The sequence below is a fragment of the Lissotriton helveticus genome, chromosome 12 (assembly GCF_964261635.1).
Source record: "Lissotriton helveticus chromosome 12, aLisHel1.1, whole genome shotgun sequence".
NCBI lineage: Eukaryota > Metazoa > Chordata > Amphibia > Caudata > Salamandridae > Lissotriton > Lissotriton helveticus.
In genome coordinates, this window is record NC_136073.1 from 875387898 (window position 1) to 875413477 (window position 25580).

The 25580-nt window shown below is 46.5% G+C and overlaps 1 protein-coding gene across 9 annotated transcripts in view; it reads right to left on the reverse strand.

Annotated features, from left to right (window-relative positions):
- LOC144799484 (SURP and G-patch domain-containing protein 2-like) overlaps window positions 1-25580 on the reverse strand; it is a 71595-nt gene that overhangs the window by 14873 nt on the left and 31142 nt on the right. For all 9 annotated transcript variants that reach the window (XM_078670820.1, XM_078670821.1, XM_078670819.1 and 6 more), the window contains 2 exons: window positions 19363-20856; window positions 9620-9731 (listed from right to left, as the gene is read on the reverse strand). In XM_078670820.1, coding sequence (XP_078526946.1) covers window positions 9620-9731; window positions 19363-20856 — 1606 coding nt within the window. The remainder of the gene's footprint in view (window positions 1-9619; window positions 9732-19362; window positions 20857-25580) is intronic.

The following is a 25580-nucleotide window of genomic DNA, read 5'->3' on the forward strand; positions in this document are numbered from 1 at the left end:
AATGTTGTCCTTCTACCACAAACCTGAGGTATTTCCTGTGGGCTTTGTGAATAGGGATATGAAAGTAAGCGTCTTTTAGATCCAGTGTAGAAAGAAAGTCCCCTTTCTTCAGTAAAGGAAGTACTTGTTGGAGCGTGACCATGTGGAAATGTTCCGAATTTATGTATGCGTTGAGAGGTCTTAGGTCCAGTATTGGCCTTAGAGACCCGTCCTTTTTGGGGATTAGGAAGTATAGGGAGTATACTCCTGTTCCCTGTTGGTGCTGTGGAACCTTCTCTATAGCATGCTTTTCTAGCAGTGATATTACTTCCTGTTTTAACAGTGTCAGGTGATCTTGTTTCATTGGACGCTGTTTGGGGGGGATGTTTGGTGGGGTAGCTGTGAGTTCTAGGCAATAACCATGTTGGATAATTTGTCTTACCCACTTGTCTGATGTGATGTTTTCCCAGACAGGTAGGAACTGTGATAGGCGTCCCCCTACCGGTGTTATATGGTCTGGGGGAAGCTCTATGAAGTCACTGTTTTGGGGTTGGAGAGTTGCGGTTGTTGTTGTTTCCGCGACCTCTACCCTTGTTGTTGTTACCCCTGTATCCACCTCTAGAATTACCTCTGGGTGATGTAGGTGTAAAAGAGGTTTGCTGTTGGTTTGTACCTGTACTTTTGGATCCTCCTCTATAGGTGGATCTACGAAAGGAACCTCTTTGTGTCGGCTGCTGCAATGCTCCCATTGATTTAGCCGTTTCTGTATCCTTTTTCATTTTTTCTAGGGCCTCATCTGTCCCTGTGCCAAAAAGTGTTTTCCCATCAAAAGGTTGATTAAGTAACGAGGTTTGTACCTCTTGTTTGAATCCTGACACTCTGAGCCATGCATGTCTCCTTAGCATGATGCTTGTATTTGTCGACCTTGCCGCAGTTTCTGCCGCGTCTAGGGCGCACTTTATTGAAGTGTTAGTAATTAACTTCCCTTCTTGTATAAGTTGATCAGCTCTCTTTTGATGTTCTTTAGGGAGATGTTTGATGAGTGTTTCTAATTCATCATAATGCGCTCTGTCATACCTTGCAAGTAGTGCTTGCGTATTAGCTATGCGCCAACTGTTTGCCGCTTGAGATGCTACTCTCTTGCCAGAGGCATCTATTAGTTTAGACTCTTTGTCAGGAGGTGGCGCTTCTCCCGTAGATAAAGAGTTTGCTCTCTTGCGAGCGTTTGTGACCACTAGTGAGTCTAGAGGAATTTGTCCCTTAATGTATATTGGGTCTTTTGGAGCTGCCCTATATTTTTTATCAATTCTTGGGTTCAATACCCTAGCCCTCACTGGGTCTTTGAATATCTCTGATGTATGACTGAGAAGGCCTTTTAGCATTGGTAGTGTTCCTGATGTTCTTTGTGCAGTAGGTAGTGTCTCTAATAAGAAGTCCTGTACTAGAGGTTCTGTATGTAGGTCTACCTTATGAAATGTTGCTGCTCTAGTAATGAGTTGTGCAAACCCAGTATTGTCATCAGGAGGTGAAGGTTTTGAGGGATATGACTCAAGGTCGGTATCATTACCTGATCCCACATTATACTCCTCCCATGGGTCTGCCTCCTCTGGGATTGTGTCCTCATCATCCCCAGGGTGTCCCCCCTCCCCTGTGTCACTTTCTCCATCTGTTGTAGGTGTAGATGGACGTGTGGGAGGAATATCTGGCCTATTGTGAGGAATAGGCGAAGATGGTGTGTGAGGTTTGGGAGAAGGGGGAGGAGTTGTATTCGTCCCCATTGTTCTCTTCTTTGGATGAGCCTTGTCGTCCAAATGTTCCTGTTTCCTCTTTTTAGGTAGCTCTGTGACTACCTTGCCAGTCTTTGGGTCAATAAACAAAGTCTTTTGTTTAGGATCCGTTCCGTGTTCCTGTGTCGGTACCGCAGTTTTCGGTTCCGAAAGGTGTCTTTTCTTTGAAATGTCCATTTGTGTTTTCGGTGCCGAAGTTTTGTTCGGATCCGATTTCTTCGGTATCGAAGATGTCCCCGGTGTCGAGGGTGTTTTCGGCGCCGAAGCGTGCTTCGGTGTCGACATGGACTGCTTCGACTTCGAGCTTTCCTTGACCTGGTGCTTCGGTGTCGATGTGGTTGGTTTATCGGAACCGGAACCACTATGATGGGGGACCGAGTGTTTCGGTTTCTGTTTCGTTGCCGGGCTCGAAGGCGGGGCGTTGGAAACTTTTTTCGGTTGTCTGACCGGGCTCGAGGGCGGGGTCGACACCGTGCGGGGTCTGTTTTTCGGTAAAGGGACGTCGTCACTCACGGTTTGTTGGACGTCGATCTCCTCGACGTCGGACTCGTCCGCTTCTGACCCCGCCTCGTCGGCCTCTTCTTCCTCCTCTTCCTCCTCTTCTGGTTGCTGGTCCTCGAACAGCTCCGGGATTGCTTGTGACTGCATTCTCGATACCTCGTGTCTTCGGGCTCGACGGTTTCTAATCGTCGACTTTGACGAGAACGCTGCACAGGCCTCACAGTCCCTGGATTCGTGTTCAGGGGACAAGCAGAGGTTGCACACTTCGTGTAGGTCCTTGTGTGGGAACTTAGCACCACACGTTGGACATTTTTTGAATGGAGTCCTTTCCATGGACCCCGGGCTGGACTACGTCGAGTTTCTCGTAGTCGTCGTCCTTCGAATCGCGTCGGTATGGAGTGAAGTCGCGTTCGATAACGATACCGTCGATTTGGAAAGGAATACGCGCCGGTTATAACCTTCTTTGTTGAAGTCGGTCCGGAGCGCTTCGATCCTCATCCGAACCCGATGGCGGAAAAAAACAATCTAAGGATGGAGCCGATGCCCATGCGCACTAACACCGAGAGGAGGAGTCACCTATGACGACAAAGACTTCTCCAGAAGAAAAACAAAGTGCAATCATCCGAGCCCAACACCAGATGGCGATCTATTCATAAATGTACCATCTGCAGCCCATATGCCTCGAACCTACAATTATCCTTGGATGTAGCGATAAACAGATGTGCATTTTTCTGATAGACTGGCCGACGGAGGTGCCTGAAGCATCATTAAATTAAGAGTCTCTCTGGAATGGAGTATGGGTGAAGTGAGCATGGTCGGACTTATTAAGCATGGCTTGGTAGAGCTGGAATTCCATGACCTGTTTAATTTTACTGGATCATAAGTTTTTCCTGGTAAACTCCAAGTCCACTTAACATCCTCAGTGACTTTGTGCAATGTTCATTGAAGGGAGTGCATCCAAAATGCATTTCCACCCACAGTTAAGCGTGGCTAGGATACGGGATAAGCAGCTGCTTATATGCAGGCATTGAAGCCTTACTGGATGGACTTTCTGCTTTACTTCTCTGCACAAGAGCTCAAACGGTTCCGTCACCCGCCCGCCCATTAGAACGTCAGCGCAGGCGCGGCGAGCGGGCCGTGACGGAACCGTTCTGTCACCAGCACAGCCCACCCGAGGCTCGTGACGGAACGGTTCCGTCACGAGCATGGGAGGGGTTAAAAGGGTATATTCTCATTCTTATGACTTTTTCCATATCCTAGCTTGAATTTAAATAAACTACTCTAAATACACTTACAGCTATAAAGTCAACCAGAAATGCATTATTATTTATTAATACAGCCAGGCAAAAACCATACAGTAATTATGCTGATGCTCGTTAATTGCTGGTTTCTCTAGCTGATCCAGACAATCTCAAACGTTTTCAATGTATGCAAATAGCCTTGCAGTGGTTGGAATTCTGCTTGGAAACTGAGTGATGTTTGAAAGTGGATTATTATTTGGGTGGACAAGTATCCACCTCAAAGGATAAGGCCATCACTTCATAGATGTCACACAACTTAAATAAACTAAACCTGTAATCAATCCTTGTTAACGTGACACAAAGCAGTCAGGTCTAAATCAAAGAAAGCGTGTAAAGTATTTAAATAGTTCATACACAGTAAAAAAAATAGTCACACAAAGCACACTAAAATTCTGCAACCAATTTCAAATAATGAAAAACAATGTTAGGGGTAAAATAGGACCATAACGACAAAAATCCAATAAGGGGACCCAGAGATGTTAATTTGTAAAGATTTTTGTTGAAATAGCGTACAAAAAGAACAAGATAGTCTATGGATGCAATAGACTTAGACCTAGGCACAATTTGAGGCTGCAACGACAGAGCCCATGTCAGATACATCAAGTGGATTGGTCCCACTGAAAGTAAAAAATTTGAAAACTTTCAAAGTCCCAAATTAAAATGGGAAATAGCTTTTTTTTGTTGTTAAAGAAAAACATGTCTCCTTGTAGGACACGCCTTGTGAGAAAGTGGCTCTATATATACTGGACTAGAAGGAAGTACAGTGTGTATAGAGTCCACCAACCCCAGAGGTATAACAGAGGTTAAAGCCAGAACTGACCTTACTCTCTAAAGTGGTAGCTTGGTCGAGCAGTAAGGCAGCGCCAGAGGACAGTGTAAAGCATTTGTTGTACACACTCAGTCAGCAAAAGGTTTCACACACTCAAAGACTGAACTCCAGGCCAATTGTATTTATATCCACAGATATAGTTGTTTTATTTTTAGAACCAACAGTTACAAAATATACTTTTCAAGGTACGAGTACTCTCATGTAAATACTTTGCAGAGGAGCAATAAGTTTGTACACACAATAATTACAGGGTAGCTAATCAGCAATACAGTTCTGAAACACACTCTAGCATTGGGCTCAATTAGTTTTTCATAGGAAAGTACAGTTGATTACTTTATGGATTACTTTGGTAGTTCCAGGACTAGATCTTAGATTCAGTCCTGGGGTCTAAGCTGAAACCCGATTAGCAAAAACTTTTAGTTACTGTGATGAATTTTCCTGAATATAAAGCTGTTTTAACCCCTTCGCTGCTCATGACGAGCTCAGCTCGTCATGCAGTACACTGGTCGTGTGCTTATGACGAGCTGACCTTGTCATGAACAGTGGGTTTTTGCAATTTTCAGCACACAGGGTAAAATCTGCACAGCAGTAAAGGTGTTAAAAGTTCACACTTAGAAACTTTTCAAGGTGATTCTGACAATGTTATCCAATGGGAGGAAATTCAGGTTACAGGTAAAGTACGATCGCGTTACTTTTGTAACCCAGCACTAGTCTCGGGCAGCACTGGGGGCTTAACTCAAAACAGGTAGGTAATTGCGTTTCAGTATGTCGAACGATTTTTAAAGAATATTTGCAGTTTTCAAAAGTAGACACTTAAAAGAAATTTCATAGAAAAGCAGACATTGGGTTCCTATCGAGAAAATACAGGTTACTAGTAAACCCGCTAGGGATTACGTTTGCGGTTCAGTACTGGGCTGAAAGGTACAGTACTGGCTTTTCTCCTGATCACAGGTGAGTATTTTCGAAATCGGACTTTGGCTGATTTTATATGAATATTTTCAGTTTTCAAAACTTCACACTTAGAAAATGTTCGAGTCAAAATGGGTCAATGTTATTCAAGGGCAGGTAAGTGAATTACCGGTTTCCAGGTGAGTACTTGATTGGTGAAGTTAGGGTTCTGGGCGTAGACTCAGGGGTCCCCCAGGGTTAGGTGAGTACAGTTAGTTCAGTCCCAGCGGCACAGGGGCGGCCGGGTGCAGAGGTAGGTAGGCCCAATGTTATCCAATGAGGGAAAGGGGGCCTTCGGTTGGTGGCTGCTGGCTAGCAGGCCACGCGGCTCTGGGAGCTGGGCTCCTGGTCACTTGCTCTGGGCAAGGGGAGGAAGTAGGATAGGGCAAAGAGGACACAGCCAGCGGCACTCTGGCAGCTGGGTGCAGGGTGCTTTTGAGTCGTCGGGCGCTCAATGTTATCCAATGAGGATCTTGAAAAAGGAACAAAGGCTGCAGGCTCGGGGACGGTGACTCTCCAGGGGCGACCAGCACCTCGAGAGGTAAGTTGGGATGATGGAGCACAGGTAGGTACCCCAAATGAGGCACAGGGGGCCGCGGGGCGCGGGGCGCCGGGGTGTCTTTGGGGGTCGGAAAAGCTCACCCTCGGCTGGTCGTAGTTGGGGTGGCCCCTGTTTCTGAGTCTGCAGGCGTTGGCTGGTTCGTCGAGGAGGGTCTTTGGGCACTGGACTTCGGGTCCCAGTCGCCGGGGGGACGTCCTTGTGGTCTTGGTTCGGGTTGGCCCGGCCCGGGCTCGGCTGGTGCAGAGTGGGCTGGTCCGGAGCTTCCTGGTGAGCACCAGGTGGGGTGTTGCAGCAGAGCTTCTGCTGATGGGAGTCCCAATCTTCGAGAGGGTCAGGGCAGGCAGGTCCTCTGGGTGTCCGAAGGTTGCTGTCCGCGGAGGTCACCAGGATTAGGCAGGAGCAGGTTCCAGGATCAACAGGCCGGTAGGGCTGGGGCCAAGTCAGTTGTTGTTGTCCAGTTGTTAGCAGCTGCGCGGCGGGTCTTCTTCTTCTTGATCTTCTTTCTGATTTTGATATCGGGATCTGAGGAAGGAAGGTTCAGGGAGCCCCTTAATACTAAATTTAGGGGCGTTACAGGTAGGGCAAGGGCAGGGACCAATGGGCCCCTGTCCTGGGGTGAGGACACCCCCTAGCCTGCTCCTCTCCTGTGGGAGGGGGGCAGGAGCCTAGCTGGGACTGGGCAGGGCTCCCTATCTACAAGATGGCCGGAGCCCGGGATCGTGCTTCACCTCGCCTCCTCCACCTGAGGGGTGGGGTTGGCAAAGGTTGGCACACCCTCCTTCCTGACGTAGTTTTCCCCGCCAGTCTTCCCGCCAGAGTGGGGGTAGAACGGGTGGGGGGGGTCAGTTGCTGGGTACAGCAAATGGCCTGGAGAAGCTCTCAGAGGCGGTATGCCTTTGAAGCTTCCCCCTGTCCATCCTGGGGGAGGAGACATCACCTCGCCCAGGATGTGCATTGTTGCAGGCCCAGGAGAGCGGGGGGCTCTCCACCCAGGGGTCCAGCAACATGTCTGCTGTGTGGCAGTCTCTGCAGCCACTCAGCCCAGACGTGGATTGTAGGTTCGGGTTTTGGAGGGCATCTCTAAGATGCCCTCTCATGCATTTTACATTAAATCCCACACTGGCATCAGTGCAGGTTTAATGTGCTGAGAAGTTTGGTACCAAACTTGTCAGTCTTCAGTGTAGCCATTATGGTGCTGTGGAGTTCGTAATGACAACCTCCCAGCACCATATACTCTTAAATGGCATCACTGCACTTACAGTGCCCAGGAATGGCCCTGGGTACTGTAGGGGCACAGGGTTCATGCCCTTGTGCCCTCACCTCTGGCATAGGGCACCCAGCTAGAGGGGTGACTGAAGTATGCCAGGGCAGTGGGTTCTGTGGGCATGGCACACAGGGATGTGTGCCATGTCGACTCTTGTTTTAGTTCTGTACTTAGGCACTCAGCCTGCAAAGGCAGGGTGTGGGTGCCAGGGTACAGGGCCCTTGAGGGTGGCACAATAAGTGCTGCAGCCCTCAGGGGTCTCCTCTGGTCACCAAGCCCTGGGTACCTAGGGTACCATTTTACTGGGTGCTGACAGGTGGCCAGAGGTGCCAATTGGGTATTTTGTTTTCAGCATAGCTTTTTTTTAGGGAAGGAACACAGGCCCTGGGTGCCTGATTGGCAGGGACCCAGGGCACACTCAGTCAAGCACATCAGCAGTTCAGAAAAAAGTGGGGGCATACCAATGCAAGAAAGATGGCACTTTCTCACACGCCTGAAACGGTAGCCGCCGCTATGGAATTGCCGATCGGATAAGCACAGCAGGTTGGCTCGCCTAAAGCTCTGGAGCTCTTGAGGTTTTTGCTGCAAAACGTTTTTAAGTTCCAAAACAGAAAGGAACGTAGTGGTTTTTCAGAGATTGCTGGGGCTTTTCAGGGGAAGAATCTGATATTCAATGTGATGCAGTGGAACTGCTGTTTGGGAACTTTTCAACGTAGGTCTCACTGGAGCAAAAATGTGTAAACCTTTTCCTGTCAGCCCAAGCACCCATGGGAGCACACTTCTAAGCATTCAAGTCCTCAGGGTGGGCATCCAGAGACTCTAATGGTGCTAGGCAGAGGGCACCGGCAAAGTCTAGTCTAAGTTTCAGTTGCTACTGGTCAGCTGGGAATTGTAGGGACAAAGGCCTCTTGCAGCTATTTGTGACCCTTTTGCCACACAGTAAGTCAGCCAACGGACCGTCAGAGTCCATTTCTTTGCCTTGGGTTCATGGAGGAGCAGTTTTAATCCTTCCGAGCTACTCACAGGTCACAAACAGCAGGTCCAGTCCTCTTCTGTTGTTCAGCAGGTCCAGAAAGTGTCCTGCTGAAGGCTGTGTGAGGGCTCACCAGCATGTGGGTGGCGGATACTCCCAGGTAGCATCTAACAAATGGGCTAAATGTTCACAGTGGCAACCCTACCTAATTTCAGTATTCTCCGTTTGCCTTTCTGCAAACACGGCCAAGTGCCCATCACTCTCAAAATCCAAGACAGGGAAACTTCTTGTTAAACTTCTCGTTTTGTGTGAAGCATGTGTGCCCACCCATAGGTGCGACCAGGTTAATGAGCAGTTCCTTTCTTTGTAGCCGCTCAAAACTGGTTCTGGGGTAGCTTTGATCCTACTTGGTTTGGTGTTAGATTTATTATGAGGACAAAAGCACTTTCCAGATGTCACCTAATTGCCTGCTGCAATAGAGGATTTCAATTTGACAATTCTATCAAATTAGGCGTTAACTTTCTTTACTGTCACTCACAGCCTGCTTGGGGTTGCATGTAAATAGCTCATTCGCTTGACCTCAAGATATTACCCCAGCGTTATACTCTGCTCCTCAGCCCACTCCCTGCTAATGACCTTGAGAACCTACAACAAATCATGTGGCAATAGCAGGTTTTTAGTGCTGGACGTAAAACTCGTAATCATCTTCTGGCTTATATGAACTCTCCCGCAAACCATTTTAAGGAAAAAGCTGAAGTGATGGTTTTTTTGTGGATCGCCCTCCCTACTGAGTCTCCGCTGTTGGATGTACTTTAAGCTGAATAATGAACCCAAGTGTTGTTAACATAAATAAATAAAAACTCTTCAAGAGAGTAGTTTCATACCCTTTTCCAGCTTCAAGTAAAGCCCCAGGATCTCACTGTTAGGAAAGACTAGTAGTATTAATTTGTATTCTGCACCACAGCTTTTCCTTCCTCAAAGCCATACTCCCGACCCTCTGGCTTGTCTTGATAGTGTTTGGAAATGTTTCTTCAAGCAATGAAACCAATAAACCATCTACCATTAGATTTGCTCTCTTGATGTTGGTGTTTGCCCTGTGGGGATTGGCGTTATCTTTAAAAAACATTTTTTTTTTAAAGGGGTGCTTCCTCCGTACCCTTGCTCCCTTTCCCAACCTGTTGACAGACATTTCACCACCTACAACAGCAGAGCTATTTAACCAGGTGCTGCCTTGCAGGCAGTGAAATGTCCGTCAAGAAGAAGGCGGCCCTAAGACTGCAAACCCTACAATTATACATAGTGCTACTTAGCAAACCGGTTTCACACAAACTAATATGAATAGCAAATATTTGTGGTCTAAACCATTACCGAAAAGCTTCTAGCAGTGCTGAGATGAAAAAACAATTTTATTTAGAGCAGAATCCCTTCAATACCTCAATAAGTGATCACAAAGGCACACAACGCTGTCAACTTACCAAAAATTGGGATTGCTGGCCAATTTGTCAATGTTGAATGCTTCCATTCCGAGGCCCATCTCAGCCACAAATCGAGCGAGTTTCTCAATGGAAACCTGGGTTTTTGCATCTACTGTAGTTCATTAAAGGAGAGAGAAAAAAAGAACAATTACTTTGATCCTTTAATGTTCCTTACCACCAAAAAAAGCGAAATAATATGACAATTTATTTAAACTTAAAGAAATTGTGGGCAATTGTTTTGTCAATGGTGCAAAGCACCTCTTAATAAGTGCACCCCCTTTCTCAATGCACTTTGTTGTTGTTGCGTAAAACATGCCAAATTATCCATCTTTTTGTTTGAATCAATTAGGAATTGTTTACTTGATAACGTACACTGACATACTGATAAGGTGCCCAGGGTCTCAGTTGAACAGACAGCTCACAAGTTTACAAAAAGTGCTGTACTTTGAGACAACAGGGCAAGACGCTTCTCCCACATAACACTGCTGCAGAATTCAGCCTGACTGAAGGTCTGTGTACACTTTGCACTTTTTTCAGCATACGTAATGGCGTACTGCTGGATCAGTGTGTCCAGCATAAATCCTGCAGAGCCAAATCCATGCCAGATGTTCAGAATACGTTCTGTCTATGTAATTTAGTTCCATTTACAATTACTGTATGCACATTCATTATGACAACTGGAAAATATGTCACTGGCAGGGTCCTTCTAAACATATGCTGAACAACCTGAGCCCAACGCATATTCCTACACTGCCTATTTACCTGATTTCTAAGTTCTCTGCTTGACTACTGTGCAGCTAAATTTAGAATCCAGTAACTCTCTTGTCATTTAGCATTACTGATGGTTAATAAAATATTGTCTTCCATTTGTTCGGCCTACTTTTGGTGTTACTTGTGTCATCATCAGAGTTTCCGAGCCATACTGCATCAATTTAGTTCGGTTTACAATCTGTTGTCTAGGAGCCCTTTTTTGTCTTGTACAAGAAACAGTATGAGATTCCCAGCAGGCTGTCGCCGTTATCACTGTTATCACCATATTTATATTTGTCTCAGAGGTAACTTATGTGAGCAGACCCTCCTGCAGCAGATATCCTCTGTTATCCGACTGTGTCCATGATTACTTAAGTATTTTGCCATTATCCACTGCTTTCATTAGAGAATGCTGTCAATTTCTATACAGTTCGTGCTATGCTGTGACTTTCAGCATGCAGCTCTGAATCATTGGTCAGCCATATTGCAGTGTATATCGATCCTGCCTCTGACTTATCGGTCACTGGATGCCTACACTGACGGAAGCAATCCGCTTTCTCACGAAAGGGTTTTCATTTGCGAAGAATCTCAACACAATATGTACAGGTTCTTGACAATGTGTGGCTTAGGTTTTGCATGCTCATAATAGTTTCTGGGAAAACCAATGCAAACGTAAGCAATTCTCCCAATTACTCTGAATGATGCCTCGAGTTTCCTCTATGTAGGTTTCAAAGTACCACCTGTTCTGCTATACATTTGCATCTTTACACATTTTAAATAATTTCACTGTTTTGTTGAGCATGCATTGGAGATATGCAGGAACCATTACAATAATGTTTGAGCGCTGTACCTCACAATATAGGGTTTTGGTGTAAACCTTCGTTAGTGCCTTATAATACTTGTTTACGTATGGGTGTTTGATTGGACGGACCACTGGGCAGTTCCTGAGGACTCGGGATAGGCATTTATGTCTTCGTAGCCAGTTGAGTGTGCTTTCCTTGTTCTTCCATATAGAATTTGTGCCGTTTGTCTTTTCCGCGGAGGCGCGCATTTAAAAGCAACCTCCGGGGAATGAGAACGGGTGTTTAATTTTTTTAATTGCTAATTTGTTCTCTGCGGCGTTTTTCTTTTCCAGGTTCCCTGATGGCGGGAGCGCTTTTGCGCTCCTCACGCAGCCGCCGCCATTGTAATTGCGGTGCTCTGTAAGCCCGCTAGGCGGACTGTTCCATCTTGTTGCTCCAGCTGCACACGTCTCTTCATAATCGGAGAGACTGCGCTGCGGGAGACGCGCTGTCGGAGCCTTGTCCACCACTGCCACCTCTTACGCTGGTTTATCTGGTCTGTATTCCCCACATTCTTTACAGTGAACGCCTCGGCAGAGGTTCATATTACGGCTACGTCCACGTTGACACATGATGGCGTATCATTGCAATGATTGTAATTTCAGCACCTGAGGTGCGTTTTTTCACGCGCAAATTGCTGAAGAGAGGTTTTAACCGTGATTAGGTGCACAGCTGGGCAGCGGAGCCCGTTCAGGAGTTCCTGAGGGCTTTTGGCTGTGCGCAGGCCTTATTGCAGTCCTTGGGTCTGCCCTTAGCCTAGCCTTGGTCTTCCGCAGCGCCCCTATATTTCTATTTATATCTATATCTATTAAGCGTACATACGCTTTAATTCTATCGAAGCCCTTGGGGCACATATACTTATATTTATATATTTTGTTTGCCTGTTCTACAGTAATGGAGGCTCCAGATGGTGTCTATGAGGAGGAAGAGTCCCAATCCTATATGCAATGGGGCGATGAATTTGTTGATGCTGTTGACTCCTCCATTTACAGGGTGGTCCATGAAATCGTGGGACCCATGGAGCAGCACCTATCCGATAGAATTGTAAAGGAATGTGCAAAATTGGCGCAGGCCCACGCAGCATCCCCTGTGTCCCACCCTTGTCCCCCCCGTGGGAGACTAAGCCCCTCCACCTAAGAAAAACACGCAGGAGTCGACAAGGATGTGTTTGTGCATCTTAAGAGCACTTTTTTGGCACAAGGAAACCCCATTCCCTCCTCCTCATTCCTGTAGTTTCTCCGGAACCCCCTGGGACTCCTGACCCGGCTTCTTCCGAGCACAATGGGGATTTTTCTCTGAGGGATTCAGAGGATGAGGTGGTTCCTTCCCGTCCCTGGCGCCCTGTGGTCACCGCTCCTCCGCTCAAGGTGAGGATTCGGGAATGCTGGACCCGGATGAGATTGTACATCCTCTGTCCGCTGCTTGGACTCCAGGGGAAGAGGTGGCAAAGTTTGTTGAAAACCCCTTGAGGAGGCCCGGGGCTCCCTCAAAGCAGAGTGTCCACCTTGGAGGGTAAGGTAGCTTTTACCCCAGAGCTCGACTCAAAGATGGCCACTTTTTTGGCAAAATATATGAAAGATCCTCGTTAGGGCAGCGACAGATCTTGGCATTCATGCCAAGATAAGCTTCTTGTCGCCATTGGCCCTATGAGTAAGGTCTTAGATATGGTAGTAGATGCCAAGGTTTCCGGATCCCTAATATCACCGGAAGTGCTTGTAGGAGAGTAGGGTCTGCAATCCTATGATCACCCAGATTTTTGCTTTTTGCTTCACTGGTTTACAACTTTCCTGGCTGTGGGCCTGCTAATCAGACCCACAGCCTAGCTGTTCTCTCTACTCCAAATTGTACCCAGGTACTGAATTGGCACTGGGCCCTCTCTGAGTCCCTGTACCCAGGGCTGAGGTGCACCCAGAAGTCTACCAGGGGCTGCAGCATGTATTATGCCACCCCTGGGCTGACTAACCAAACAGACACAACTGGCTGCTTGACAGCTGGGGCAAAGTGGTGTACTCACCCTTTGCTTTAGATATAGTATACCTATATCTAAACCTAAATGGGCACACAGATCTCCTATCAGTCACTCCTATGGCAGGCCTTGACAATCCTGAAGGCAGAGTGCTTGGAATCGTGTGAGATGGTGCTCTGGCATGAGCTGAGCCTGTCTGCGGCTTTCGGGATCTATCCCTTAGCCGTTTCCATGATATCGCATACCATATACTCTTAAGTGCATTATAATCCTCGCGGTTATATGCCAACTCTGGTATCGCTTTATCAAACCATGTCGAGTAAGGTGTCATACGAATTGGAATACTAACCCCTCACCAATTCTGGCGACGGGGTTAGCATTCCACCCTTCTAGAGGGACACGACATGTTGGTAACCTGTAACCCCGGTTAAAGTCAGACAGAGCCTTAGCTCCACAAAATGGATGCTGCCACCGAGACACAAGTCTGCCCTCCTGTTGCTGGGAGTCCTCCCAGCGCAGGAGGCAAGGACAAAGGGTTTCCTGTCAGGGGCGGTGCCAGCACCGTCCCAGACAGGACTATGTGTATCCTAGGTAGGCAGGGCTTTAGAGGAAGGTGACTGCAAGTGGCACCCCGGTGCTCACTGTGCATAGGCCGGCTTGAACCAGTTCCAGGGGCACACCAGACCCTGAGCTGGGGAAAAGCCCGCCAAAGGAGAGGGGTGTAACCACCCCCCTCCTAGTCCCACCCATAGGGCAGGACTTAGTCGCGTGCCAGCCCCCTTTTGCAGGATAAAGGTAGGAGCAGGCCCCCTTCCAAATTAGATCATCTTTGAATCCTGAAACTACTTTCTACGAAAGGAACTCTCGACTTCTTCTCAAGATTTCTCCCTTGTGACTAAGGAGTAGTCACCCTGCAGCAGCAGGCACCAACCAAGCATCGCGGTCTGCTGTAAGTCTCTCCTCCGGATCAAGACTGCCCAGTACGACGAGAACCGGCTTCCCTGGCACCTCTGACCTCAACCTGCATCATCAGCCCAGCTGTGATCCGTGGGTGTGACGAGACCAAGGGACTAGCCATCTTTAAAGACTGCACGACGCTTGTCCAGCACGACCACCGAGTGACCCTCGACTGAGTGCTTTGGGGTTAGAGAAGCCCCGACCCTGAGCAGCTCCAGCACCGAAGTTCTGCCCCCCTGCATCCACGAGATCTGCGTGGGGCCCTTCTGCTCACCGCGTTGTCCCGGTCACTTGCCCGTTGGCTAGTGGCCCTCTGACGACGAACTTCGACGACAAACACCGCTGGTCTGGTTGCTCCAGACTGGCCCTTGCTCCCCTCCAACAGAGGAGCACCCCGGACCCTCCTGGTCCACTCCAGACGCCATTTTGAGTCCACCGCGTGGGCTTGCATTTGCCAAGACTTGTTGCCCCAATCCTGGGTCCAGCGACGTCGACAGCAGATACCTTCGTGGGACAGCTCGCACCTCCATCCTGGTCGCCGACAACGCCTCCTGGTCCGAGAGACTGAAGAGCCCAGCAGCGCCCACTCACCTGGTCGAGGTGACTTCGTCCGGTGCCATCCTGGTGCCCACCTAAATCACTGGCTAGTGATTCAGAACTTGGTCCCCTCTGCTTACAGTTCTTCTTCCCTGATCCAGGCTTGGATCACCACGAACTTCTTCACTGGCCGCCTGCCAGCAACTTCTTTCTTCAGGCTCCTGGTTCTTCAACGAGGGTTTCCGACGCAACTTGAACCCTATGCAGCCGCAGCCCCTGGGCTAGGTAAACCGAGTACTCCGGTGCTCCAGCATAGTCCAACACTCTAAGTGTTCGGATCCACTCTTGTTTTCGACCCACCTAGTCGGGTTCGCCCGAGAACAGTAACTTTGTGATTGCTAGTATTCCTAGACTTGTTCCCGCATTACGCGTGAGAGTTCCCACTCTGCACACGGCGTCCCTAGGCCTCCTGCTTCTAATCCAAGGGTTCAGCATTGTAGGCCTAGCGTTTCTACAGTCTAGAAAAGTATTACTTACCTGCTAGTGATTTCGCATTCCACTTGTATAGTATATGGTTTTTCGTGCCCCTCGGGCATTTGTGTAAATTGTGCGACTAAGTATTTTTATAAGAGTTTTGTTGTGTGCTTAGCTCCCTGTCTCATAAAGAGCCAGGGTAGTCTTGTTAGAAATAAACATACATTTATTTTCATAACAACTTGTGTGGTGTCCTTTCACTTGGTGTTCAAGGGGTATATGTGATGGTAAAACAGCTGGCTTAACACGCCCTCTAGAGTCTTAGCCTTAGACTGCTCGTATCCATGCTACTAGGATAGCTGGTCTATAAGGTTGACTTACAACCAATCATCAATAAGGGTTGTCTGGACTGATACATAGTGGTCACTAGAATAGTGAGCACTGCATATCAGGCCAACTTCTCACAGTGCTTTCCAACTGGGCCCAGCAGGCCATCATTTTCATGGGCAACGCTAATCGTGCCCTGTCAACAGAGCGCCGCCGCTCGTTGTTGGTCAAGCTCGATCCTAAGCTCAGAGACTTGGCTTCATCGGAGGCGGGCGCAGTGACCCAGGGTGGTCTTTTTTTGGTGATCCTTTTGTTAAGGAACTCAGAAAATTTGTGGCGACCTTTACCTCTTTAGATAACGCACAAACTAGTATTAAACAGGTTTTCTACCAGCGGGTTTTCCATGGGGCCGGTCAAGGCAAGGGCCTCTCGGCCGGCCGTGGCTTCCAGCAGAATCCTCCCAAAGGACAAGGCTCCGGTCGCCTCCAATATAATACCAACGCTAACTACACCAACTTTTACACCACAAGGGGCCAGCAATTCAGGGGCCAAGGAGGCTTCAAGAATAACACCGGAGGTGGAAATTCAACCGGTAAATGTTATCCCATCTTCCCAGGTCGCAATTGGGGGTTGATTGGCAGACTTTCTGGATGCATGGCGTGCTATAACCTCAGACGCCTGGATCTTGCAAACCGTACATGGTTTCCATATAGAGTTTTGTGATCATCCTCGGCAAGAGGTCCGTCCTCGGCCTACTTGATTCTCAGCCCGTGTTGCAGTTCTGATCGACGAGGTCATTTCAAAATGGAAGGAATCCACCTAAGGACATCCTACTCCTTTCGGACTGGATGGTGCGTTTAGATTTAAAGGATGCCGATCTAGAGGTCCCAATACATCCTCCTCATAGACGTTTTCTGCAGTTCCGTGGGAGGGTTCGGATCTACAAGTTCACCTCCCTTCGGTTTGGTCTTTCCTCAGCACCCTGGTGTTTTACCAAGGTGCTCCAATCTGCGGTGGAATTCCTCAGAGCGCAGGGCTTTCGAACGATTGTATACTTAGACGATATTCTCCTCATGGCACAATGCCCCAGGACCCTGAACTCCCATCTTCATCAAGCAGTGAACCTAGTGCAGGGATTGGGGTTCGTCATCAATGAACCAAAGTCGGTCCTCATTCCCTCTCAGAAGGTAATTTTTCTGGGTTTCGCTGTGGACTCGGTCCAAGCCTCTTTGAGCCTTCCGTCCAGGAAGATGGCCAAAATCTGCCACGAGTTGCGACGGACTATGGCCAGACCTTGCCCGTCCTTGAGGAAGATTGCCCGGCTGGTGGGACTTCTTTCTTCCTCCATCCAGGCAATCTTCCCAGGCCTCCTACACTATCAGGTGCTTCAGCGGCTAAAGGCATATTATTTGCGGCAGGGTAGGTCTTATGCCTTGTCTGTGCCGCTTACTTCAGAAGCAAGAGAGGAAATAGCATGGTGGCTGACCCACATGGAGGCATGGAACGGCTGGGCGACTTTTGGCTCCATTCCAGAACTCATCATAGAGTCAGACGCCAGCAGAACCAGATGGGGTGCTCGTTATGGGGAGTTCTCCACCGGCGGAGTTTGGTCATTAGACGAACAGGCCCTGCATATCAACTGCCTGGATATCCGGGCGGGGTCTTTTGCGGTCTGCTGTTGGACCAAGGACAAGGTTCAATCTTGTGTGCTCCTCAAAATGGACAACAGGTCGGCGGTCCGATACGTCAATCATCTGGGGGGACCCTGATCCCGGGCCCTAGCGAACCTGGCGAAACATTTCTGGGACTTTTGTCTAGCCCACCATGTCTTGGTGACGGCGGAGTACCTTTGGGCAAGCCAACCAGGTGGCAGATTGGCATTCGACAAACCAGCATGACTTCAGCCTGTGGAAGTTGGACCCTCAGGTTTTCCAATGGATGGCGGATTGGTGGGGTCCGTTTGACAGACATTTTTGCATCACGCCTCGATCATCAAGTGATGTGGTTTTTCAGTTGGAGGCCGGAACCGCTGGCCGCGGCCACGGGTGCTTTTCTTCAGGATTGGAGTCGGGAGAACGGTTTCTTATCCGGCTTTTCCAGACACTCCGAAATTGTGTGTTGTGAACTGCCTTAAGGCGTATAAAGATCCTACTCAAGTGTTATGTCCTCTGGGTGAACGCCAATTGCTTATTGCTCTAAAAAAAACAGCACAAAGCTGTCTCTTCTCCCCACTATAGCAAGGTGAGTGCGCTGGGTCATGCAGGAGGCGGGCATTGATACGAGGCAGTTTTGGAGCCCACTCTGCTCGGGGGGCAATGGCCTCAAAAGCTTTCCCTTTGAGGGCTCGTCTGGAGGACTTCATGCGGGCAGCAGATTGGTCCTCGGACTCCACCTTCAAGAGGTTTTATTTCAAACCGGTAATAGATGTCGCCCAGTTAGTTAGCTATAAACTAGCACAAACTGAGCCTCCGGTCCGGACATAACGGTAAGTTTAACTTCTATTAAGGAGGCGAGGATTATCCCACCGGATGCACTTTTGGTGCAAAGCCTGTCTGTATGGTGGTAAGTAGCTGGTTTAAGAGTTTTATAAATGTTCTATGGTTACACACTTTCAGCTATCATTATGGTGATCTTGCAGTTTTGCTTGTGAAATGTAGATAACCTTTCAACGGGTTCGCTTCGGTGCCCTACGTTTTCTTTATTCTTCCTAGGAAACGATGGTTCGAAACAGGATCAATGATTGTGCTCTTGGTGTACTCCGTGTAAAGAAAAAGGACTATATTGTTGGATCTCCCTACGGTTCATGGGAGTTGATTTTTTTTAGGATTGAGTTTGTTGTTTTGGGCTGTTGTGTCCTTAAAAGAATTTAAACGTACCATTACGGAGCTTGACAAATTTCTATTCCAGTCCACAAACAAATATGAAAAACAGCAATATGAAGGAATTTCTTCCTTAGTGAGCAGAAAAAAAAATCAACTTCACCGACCCAACTGTGCCTGATGCTTTAGGTGCTGCTTCTGAAATTCCTAAAAGACATGCTACTTACTTTTACTGCAGCCTAGGCACGTAAAAGCATTTACTGCTTTTTATTTAGGGAGGCAGTATTTTATATGATTTCAGACTAACATACAGTATTAGACTGACCAAATTTAAATGGCTATTAAAATATCACTCAATAAAGACATAAAATGTTACCTCTTCTAGGCCTGTTTTCCAGGTTCTTCAAATTCATTCAAATTGTAATTGTATAGGTTTGTGAACATGTGTGGAAATATTCTACTGTTTATGAATTCAGAGTGGGACAATTGAAGAAAAGTGTGGAAAAAAATAGTGCTGAAATCATGCCAGGAAAATGAGAACACAGAAGGAGTGCAGGGAAGAAAGGAAGGTCTGCCTTTGACATAAAGAGAATGAAACAATCAACCTTGAAATTTTCTTGGGAGTGTCAGGTGTGACAGCTGCAATGTGGACAATGGTTTACAACCCACCATCTCCCCAAGTAAACATCATGATAGATGACCATGTTGTTAGATCAACTGAGAGAAACACCTGCAAGGCAGAGGACTTGTTGTACCCTGCTTTTCAAAACTAGGTTTTTCTTTTCACCAGAGCACATAAATGTTTTTGCTAAAAGAACAGCAACAAATAATAGTGAAATTGAATATATGTATTGGTTATGTGGAAAAGGAAAAATGTGGGTTCCTTGAAGTTTTGGTGTTTTTGATTCTTCTGTTATGCAAGCTGGAGACAGATATACTTTCCGCTAAAATAATCAAAGTGGGACAATGATGATGCAGTACACTAGCACATGTATGACCACACAAAATTCCCTATTTTACATATAACCAGTTTGAAATTATTTAATTCTGGAGCATGCAAACTTTCTTTACCTTGTGGCTCAACGTCTTTTGAGTCGGCTTGGTGGGCTTCCTCATCTTTTCTGGGCAGTAGACCCTTTTTCAAGAACAAATCAAGCTTGGCGATGTAGTCTTTCCCAAACAAACACCCACTGTCTAAATTTGGGGAGTGCGAAGGTTGGGGAGGCTTGCCATGTACACCTAGAGCTTCCAGAACCCTTTCTTGCCTCAAAGATGAAATCAGACAAAAAATCTGCCCCAAGAGCACCAAGGAATGACGGCATGGTAAAACTGTAGTCCGAAGGTCAGGCTTTGGTGGCGTGGCACTGGTTCCTGCTTCATATGCATTGCAGATCAAAAATAAAGGGATTGTGGCCTTCATAAGCAGGCACTGGATCTTTTCCAAGTCCTTATCAAGAGGGTTAATCTTTTTCAAGAACTCTCTGGCCTCTGAGTTGTTGCCCTTTTGACACATTGCCAATAGTTCAATGTCCAAGCTGGGTCTCTGAAAGGCAGGGTGGCACAAGTCCTCTCCAACTTTTGAGAAGAAGTACTTATGATGCTCTGTGGTAGGTCTGCATTTAAATGCAGTTATAAGATTTCTGAAGGTTTCAGTGTACAGATTACCATGGACCATATCCCTTTTGACGTCATGCTCTTTGGCTAATTCAACCCATTTAATCAGCTGCTCCCCACATATGACAAGAAAATTTGGATCATCCAACGTATCTTTCAGAGTCTGGAAAATGTTATCTCCTTTTTCTGGTTTAATCTTATCCTCTATTCTGGGTGCCAAAGCTGCATCTCCCTTGCTCAAATTTCCCTCAGTTTTCTGGTTGTCAGAATTTACATTCTTCTTTTTCTCAGATGAATGGCTAGCATGATCTTCTTTGCTTCTCCCCTGACTGCTCCTGGACTCCAAGCGGCTGCTCAGGGCTGGTTTCTTATTCTCAGTGGGGCTGCGAGATTGCCGGCGGTTGGAATGCCCTGTAGAATGATTATCTTTTTTATAATCCCGGACCCTTAACCCTGAGCGGCTATCAGAGGTTTGTCCCTTACCCTCAACAGGGCTTTTAGATCGTCGATGGCCGACATGCTTTGGAGAGGAAGCATCTTTTTTCTGATCCGAGCTCGAAGTTATGGAACGGTTGCCTGAGGTTTGCTTCTTAATCTTGGAGGGGCTGCCAGATCGTCCATGGTCGGTATGCTTTAGCGAAGAAGTCTCTTTTCTAGAATTCAAGCGTGAAGATCCCTTATTATTGCAAGTTTGTTCTTCACTCTTATTATGCCTGACAGATTCTTGACACTTGGAAAGCGCTGGTGAGATATTGTCTTTTGTGCAATTAGAGCTCTGTGACTTGGATTGCTTTGTGGGTGCTTTTTTATCACGGTCAGTGGGACTGGCCGATTTTTGAGAGTCGTGTGTTGACAAGGAAGGGTGGTCTATTTGAGCATCTGGTTCACAGGCATACTGCTCTTCATCTGGAGAATCCGTTCGGTTTCGTTCAGCCTCTGGTCCAGCTAGATCTGATGGCAAAACAGAAAGAAGGATAGAAGGTTTGAGAATTTAAAACGTTCGTGCCTAGAAGGGAATAAGCCACTATAGGGATGACATCTCTGCTAGTGAGCAAGTGATGGGCAGTTGCACTGCACTAAATGCCAAGCACAAAGATGTATCAAAATCACAATGCATGTTGAGAACGAAGCCTCTGGGAAGGTGTGGTAGTTAAGACAGACACAAACGTTTCTCTCAAGTAAGCAGAACCAGTAACCAAAATAAAAAAAAAACACACAACCCTTTGCAGTGGCAAGTGAGCACAGCAGCCATTCCCATTCTTTTACAAACTCTCAAATAATGTGTACATGCCCTAAAAGGCAATGTCTTGCACCATGTAAGCAACTTCACTTTTTCATGGTCAGACACGGATGGACATAGATGTCTGATGTTGTGTTATACTGCAAGTACATTCAAGTTTTTAAGATACCCCAACAGTATCAATCATGGACTTCCAGTTTTACAAGTCAAGTCAAAAGATATGTTTATTATGACCATAGTCTTTAAACAGATGCAAGTAACAATATCACAGAATGAAATTCTCATAAAATACAATAAAACCTTATAAAACTAGTCCGGTACCAATTTCTTACACACCATTATAAAAGTACAAAACACCAGTAAAATTACATTTGCCTTAAAACTTAAATTTACATTTAAAACCTGTTCCTTTTATTTACTACCTGGTGTATTTCCATTGATTTAAAATTTCATACATTACGTCAGATTAATCCTGATTTCTTAGTGCCCTCATGGCCACCTTTATATATATCCCAAGGACAATTGCGATATCAATAGTGGGGATTTCAGTTAAGAGGTTGGCAGCCTGCGCCCTTGTTCTTATATCGTGTTTTAGGAACACTGGGCGCAGCCACTGTTTCTGCTGTTCCAATAGTGACCAACAGTCAAGTAAGATATGTAGCAGGTCTCCTTTGGTTCCCAGCTTACACCTGCAGCACCCTTGCCGGTCTAGCATTTTTGTTTTACGGTCTCTATTTGTTAGCCAGGGGTTAATCCCAATCCGCAACCTCAGAATCTCTTGCCTGTATCCGCGATTGGGTAATATGTCTAAATAGGGGAACCAGTTTTCGTTGGACCAAGAGTTTAACATGTGTGTTACTGACTTCTTCTTCGCTAAGTAACCTAAATCCGTCGTTCTGGATACTTCCTTCCCATTTAGCTTTAGCTCACACTTGGTACCAAGAACTTGATACGTTTCCTGGTCCACCTCTATCTTTAACCTTTTACAGATCTGAATCACTCTTTCCCTACAGGCCTTTGCCCATTTTAGCTCACAGTTCTGTATTTCTTTCCTACACCAGTGAGCTACTTTTTGCTCTTCTGGATCCTCGAGTCTTTTCCAGAATCTGATTACAGCCATCTGTGTTTGTATCTCCCAAGCCTTTGTACCTATTTCTGTTCTTATGGCTTGTATCATAGAGGATTGTGGAAGAGATAAGAGACTTTTTATGCATTTCCCTTCCACCGTGTCCCAGGCTCCCTTACCGCTCAAATAAAGGATCTCCGCTCCATATAGGACATGGGGGGGGGGATCATTGCGTCAAAAGCTCTAAGCATTGGTCGATGTGACATCTCTCCATAATCCCTATTAAACATTTTTAAACCACATATGGAAGTGTGTGCTTTTGCTTTTTGTGTTTCCAGATGGGTGCTCCAATTTAGTGACTTATCGAACCATATGCCTAGGTATCGATACTCATTAACCGTCTCCAGTTTGAGCTCACCTATATACCAACTGAACCTACTTCTCTTTTTACCAAAGCATAGGATTTTTGTTTTGTCTATATTGATTGTTAGAAGTTTGTTAGTGCAGTATGTATTGAAGGCGTTAAGCTTTCTTTGAAGGCCTCTCTCGGTCTGGTCAACTATTACCAGATCGTCTGCATAAAGTATGCAGGACACCTTGTTTCCATCCATTTTGGGGCTTGCGCTACCCTCTACCTCTAGGTGGGCCGGGAGGTCTGACAGAAATATGGAAAAAAGCTGAGGTGCCAACACACAGCCCTGTCTTAATCCATTGGCAATGGGTATTTTTGGGGTCAGAGATCCCATAGTATCCCTGATAACTTGCCCCCAGTTTTCCCTATGCAGTTCCTTTATTATGGTCAGAAGGTCTTTGGGAATATTGAGCTTCGTTAGGGTATCCAATAGGCATGCCCGATCGACTGAATCAAAGGCAGCCCGGAAGTCGACGAAGCAGCAGCATAACTTGCCGCTTTGTTCCGTCGACTTCCTTGCCATAGCCCATAACGCAAATCCATGGTCTATCGTTGAATGGCCCGCTCTAAATCCTCCCTGTTCTGTGGGTACTATTTGATGCTCTTTTACCCATGGGTTCAGTTGTTTCAATACAATTTTTGAAAATACTTTTTCTCCTATATCGAGGAGGTTAATCAGCCGGTAGTTTTGTGGGGCCTCCTTGCTCCCTTTCTTGTGTATTGGCCTAATTATGGCACCCTTCCAGGTAGGAGGCATTACGCCTTCTTTTAGTATTACCTGGAACATCTGGGCCAGACATTTTGCCCACCATTTTACCTCCGACTTCAGTATTATTGCAGGGAGGTTGTCTGGTCCTGCCGCACGGGTTAGCTTCAGTTCTTTTATTGTAAGCTCTACTTGTTTTTCAGTAAGTTTGGAATTTAAATCTTCTGATATTTTTTGCCAGGTTTTGGTCTCTACATACTCTCTTGGAGCTCTGACCCCGTACAGTTCCCTTATATACTCTTCCCATGCAGCCTCACTCACCACGCAATTTAGTTCTCCCTCTGTTGTTCCGGATGCTGCCTTTACCAATTTCCAAAATTGTCTTAAGTTTTTCTCATCGATTTTTTCTAACAGGTCTAACCAGCATTTCTCTTTGTATGCCCTTTTTGCGACCTTTGCCATATTCTTTTTTCAACTTATTTATATGTGCCTGTCTCTTATGTGTAAAGTTCTTTTTTTGTCTTCTTTGGGCTGCCCGTAACTCCTTTTTTTTGGTTTGGCCCTCCGCAGAAAACCCTTTGCCTCTATTTGGCTGTTTTACCGTATTATGTTTATCCCTTTTTAGTTCTATTCTTAGGCACTGGACCACTTCTTCTAGCTTTCTTATGAACCATTCTAAATTTTTATTATCTAAGTTCTCAGGTTCCATTTTCATTTGCATGGCCTTCAGTTTTTCCAGGTATTCTTCCGTTAATCGTGTCGTCACCCGTTTAGGGTACTCGACCTCCTGGGTAATCACTGTTTCTCTATGCAGTTTCCTTCCCCCAGATATTGTTAGGTGAAGAAGGTTATGATCGCTCACCTCTTTTTGCTCTATCCTAAACTCCCTAACTTGGGGGAAATTCCAGGCTTGCATGAACATATCGTCGATTGGGCAGTTTTGTAAACCTAATTTAAAGGTCTTCCCTGCTGGGCTGTCTGTCTTTATTCTGCTGTTAAGACAATGGAGACCCCTACCTCCTAGGGTGTATACTAGTTCTAAGTCCTGTTTCGAGATCTCCCCAGTTGGAAAGCTAGCTGGGTTTATTCCGTACACCTCTAACAGTTCACTGTTCCATAGGTCAGCTTTTTTTGGATTTAGTTTGTGGTTGAAGTTCCCCATTATTATTATTATATCTGCTGCATAGTTTTCTAGTGTACTATCAACATCCTCTTTAAAGAACCTCATTTCCTTTTCATACTCTACTCTATTATCCCACTGCAGATATACATTCATTAGTGTCAGCATTTTATATTTCGATTCCACTGTTAAAAGTTCTATTCTGCTTGCTTGGATCCATTTACATTTCGTTTTTAACGGTGTTACATCCCTCAGCACTTTTGTTGAGACCAATGGCATCAGACCCCCTGATGGGCAGCCGAAGCTTTTCTTCGTGGCTGGGCGATTTAACTGTAGGTATCCATCGATAAATGGGGTTTCGTCGCAAGTCCAGGTCTTTTGTAGGCAGGCAATGTCCACTTGATTTACTATTTCCTTTATATATTTTCGTTTTTGCTCATTGCCTAGCCCATTCACATTCCAGGTTATGAGACCTAGATTTTGCGACCCCCCCCCATCCTATTCTACCCCACTCAGACCGCCTTCTTCTTCCTCGTCCTCCGTGTCGCTATCATTGGGATCACCCACGGGGCTACTACAAAGTGACCAATTCTCCCAAGCGGTTTCATTTCCTGTATTGTCTATTACTATGTTCACGCCGCTACGGTTTCCTTCTATTTCTCTATACAGGTTTACTTGTCTCTTCTGTAGACCGGCGTGCTGTTTTAGGAAGGTATGGACTGTAGGGATTTTTATTTCTCTCTCAGGAATTATCCTTATTCCCTGTTGGTTTATCTCCTTGGAGGCTTTCAGGATTGCCCTTTTTACCAGGTCTGAATGGAGTGCGATTTTTGTTATTTCCTTTCCGTTCCTGTCTTCTACAAAGCCGACTTGCCGAAGGTCCTTTGTTCCGATCCCACTCAAACTACAACCTTTTCCAAATGCCGTTAAGATCTGTGCCCTATTTAGGGGGTTCGTTTTTCTTAGCGACATTCCCTTCTTCCCTGCTGCTTGCTGGTCCAGGTATATCCATTTGTTGTTATCCCTCTCTTGTACTTTCATGTTGGTTTCATATACGTGGTGGCTGTCATTTGTATTCCCTGGCTGCCACCCTTTGCTTCTCATGCCGGATGGTGCCTGTGCGTGTGGGCT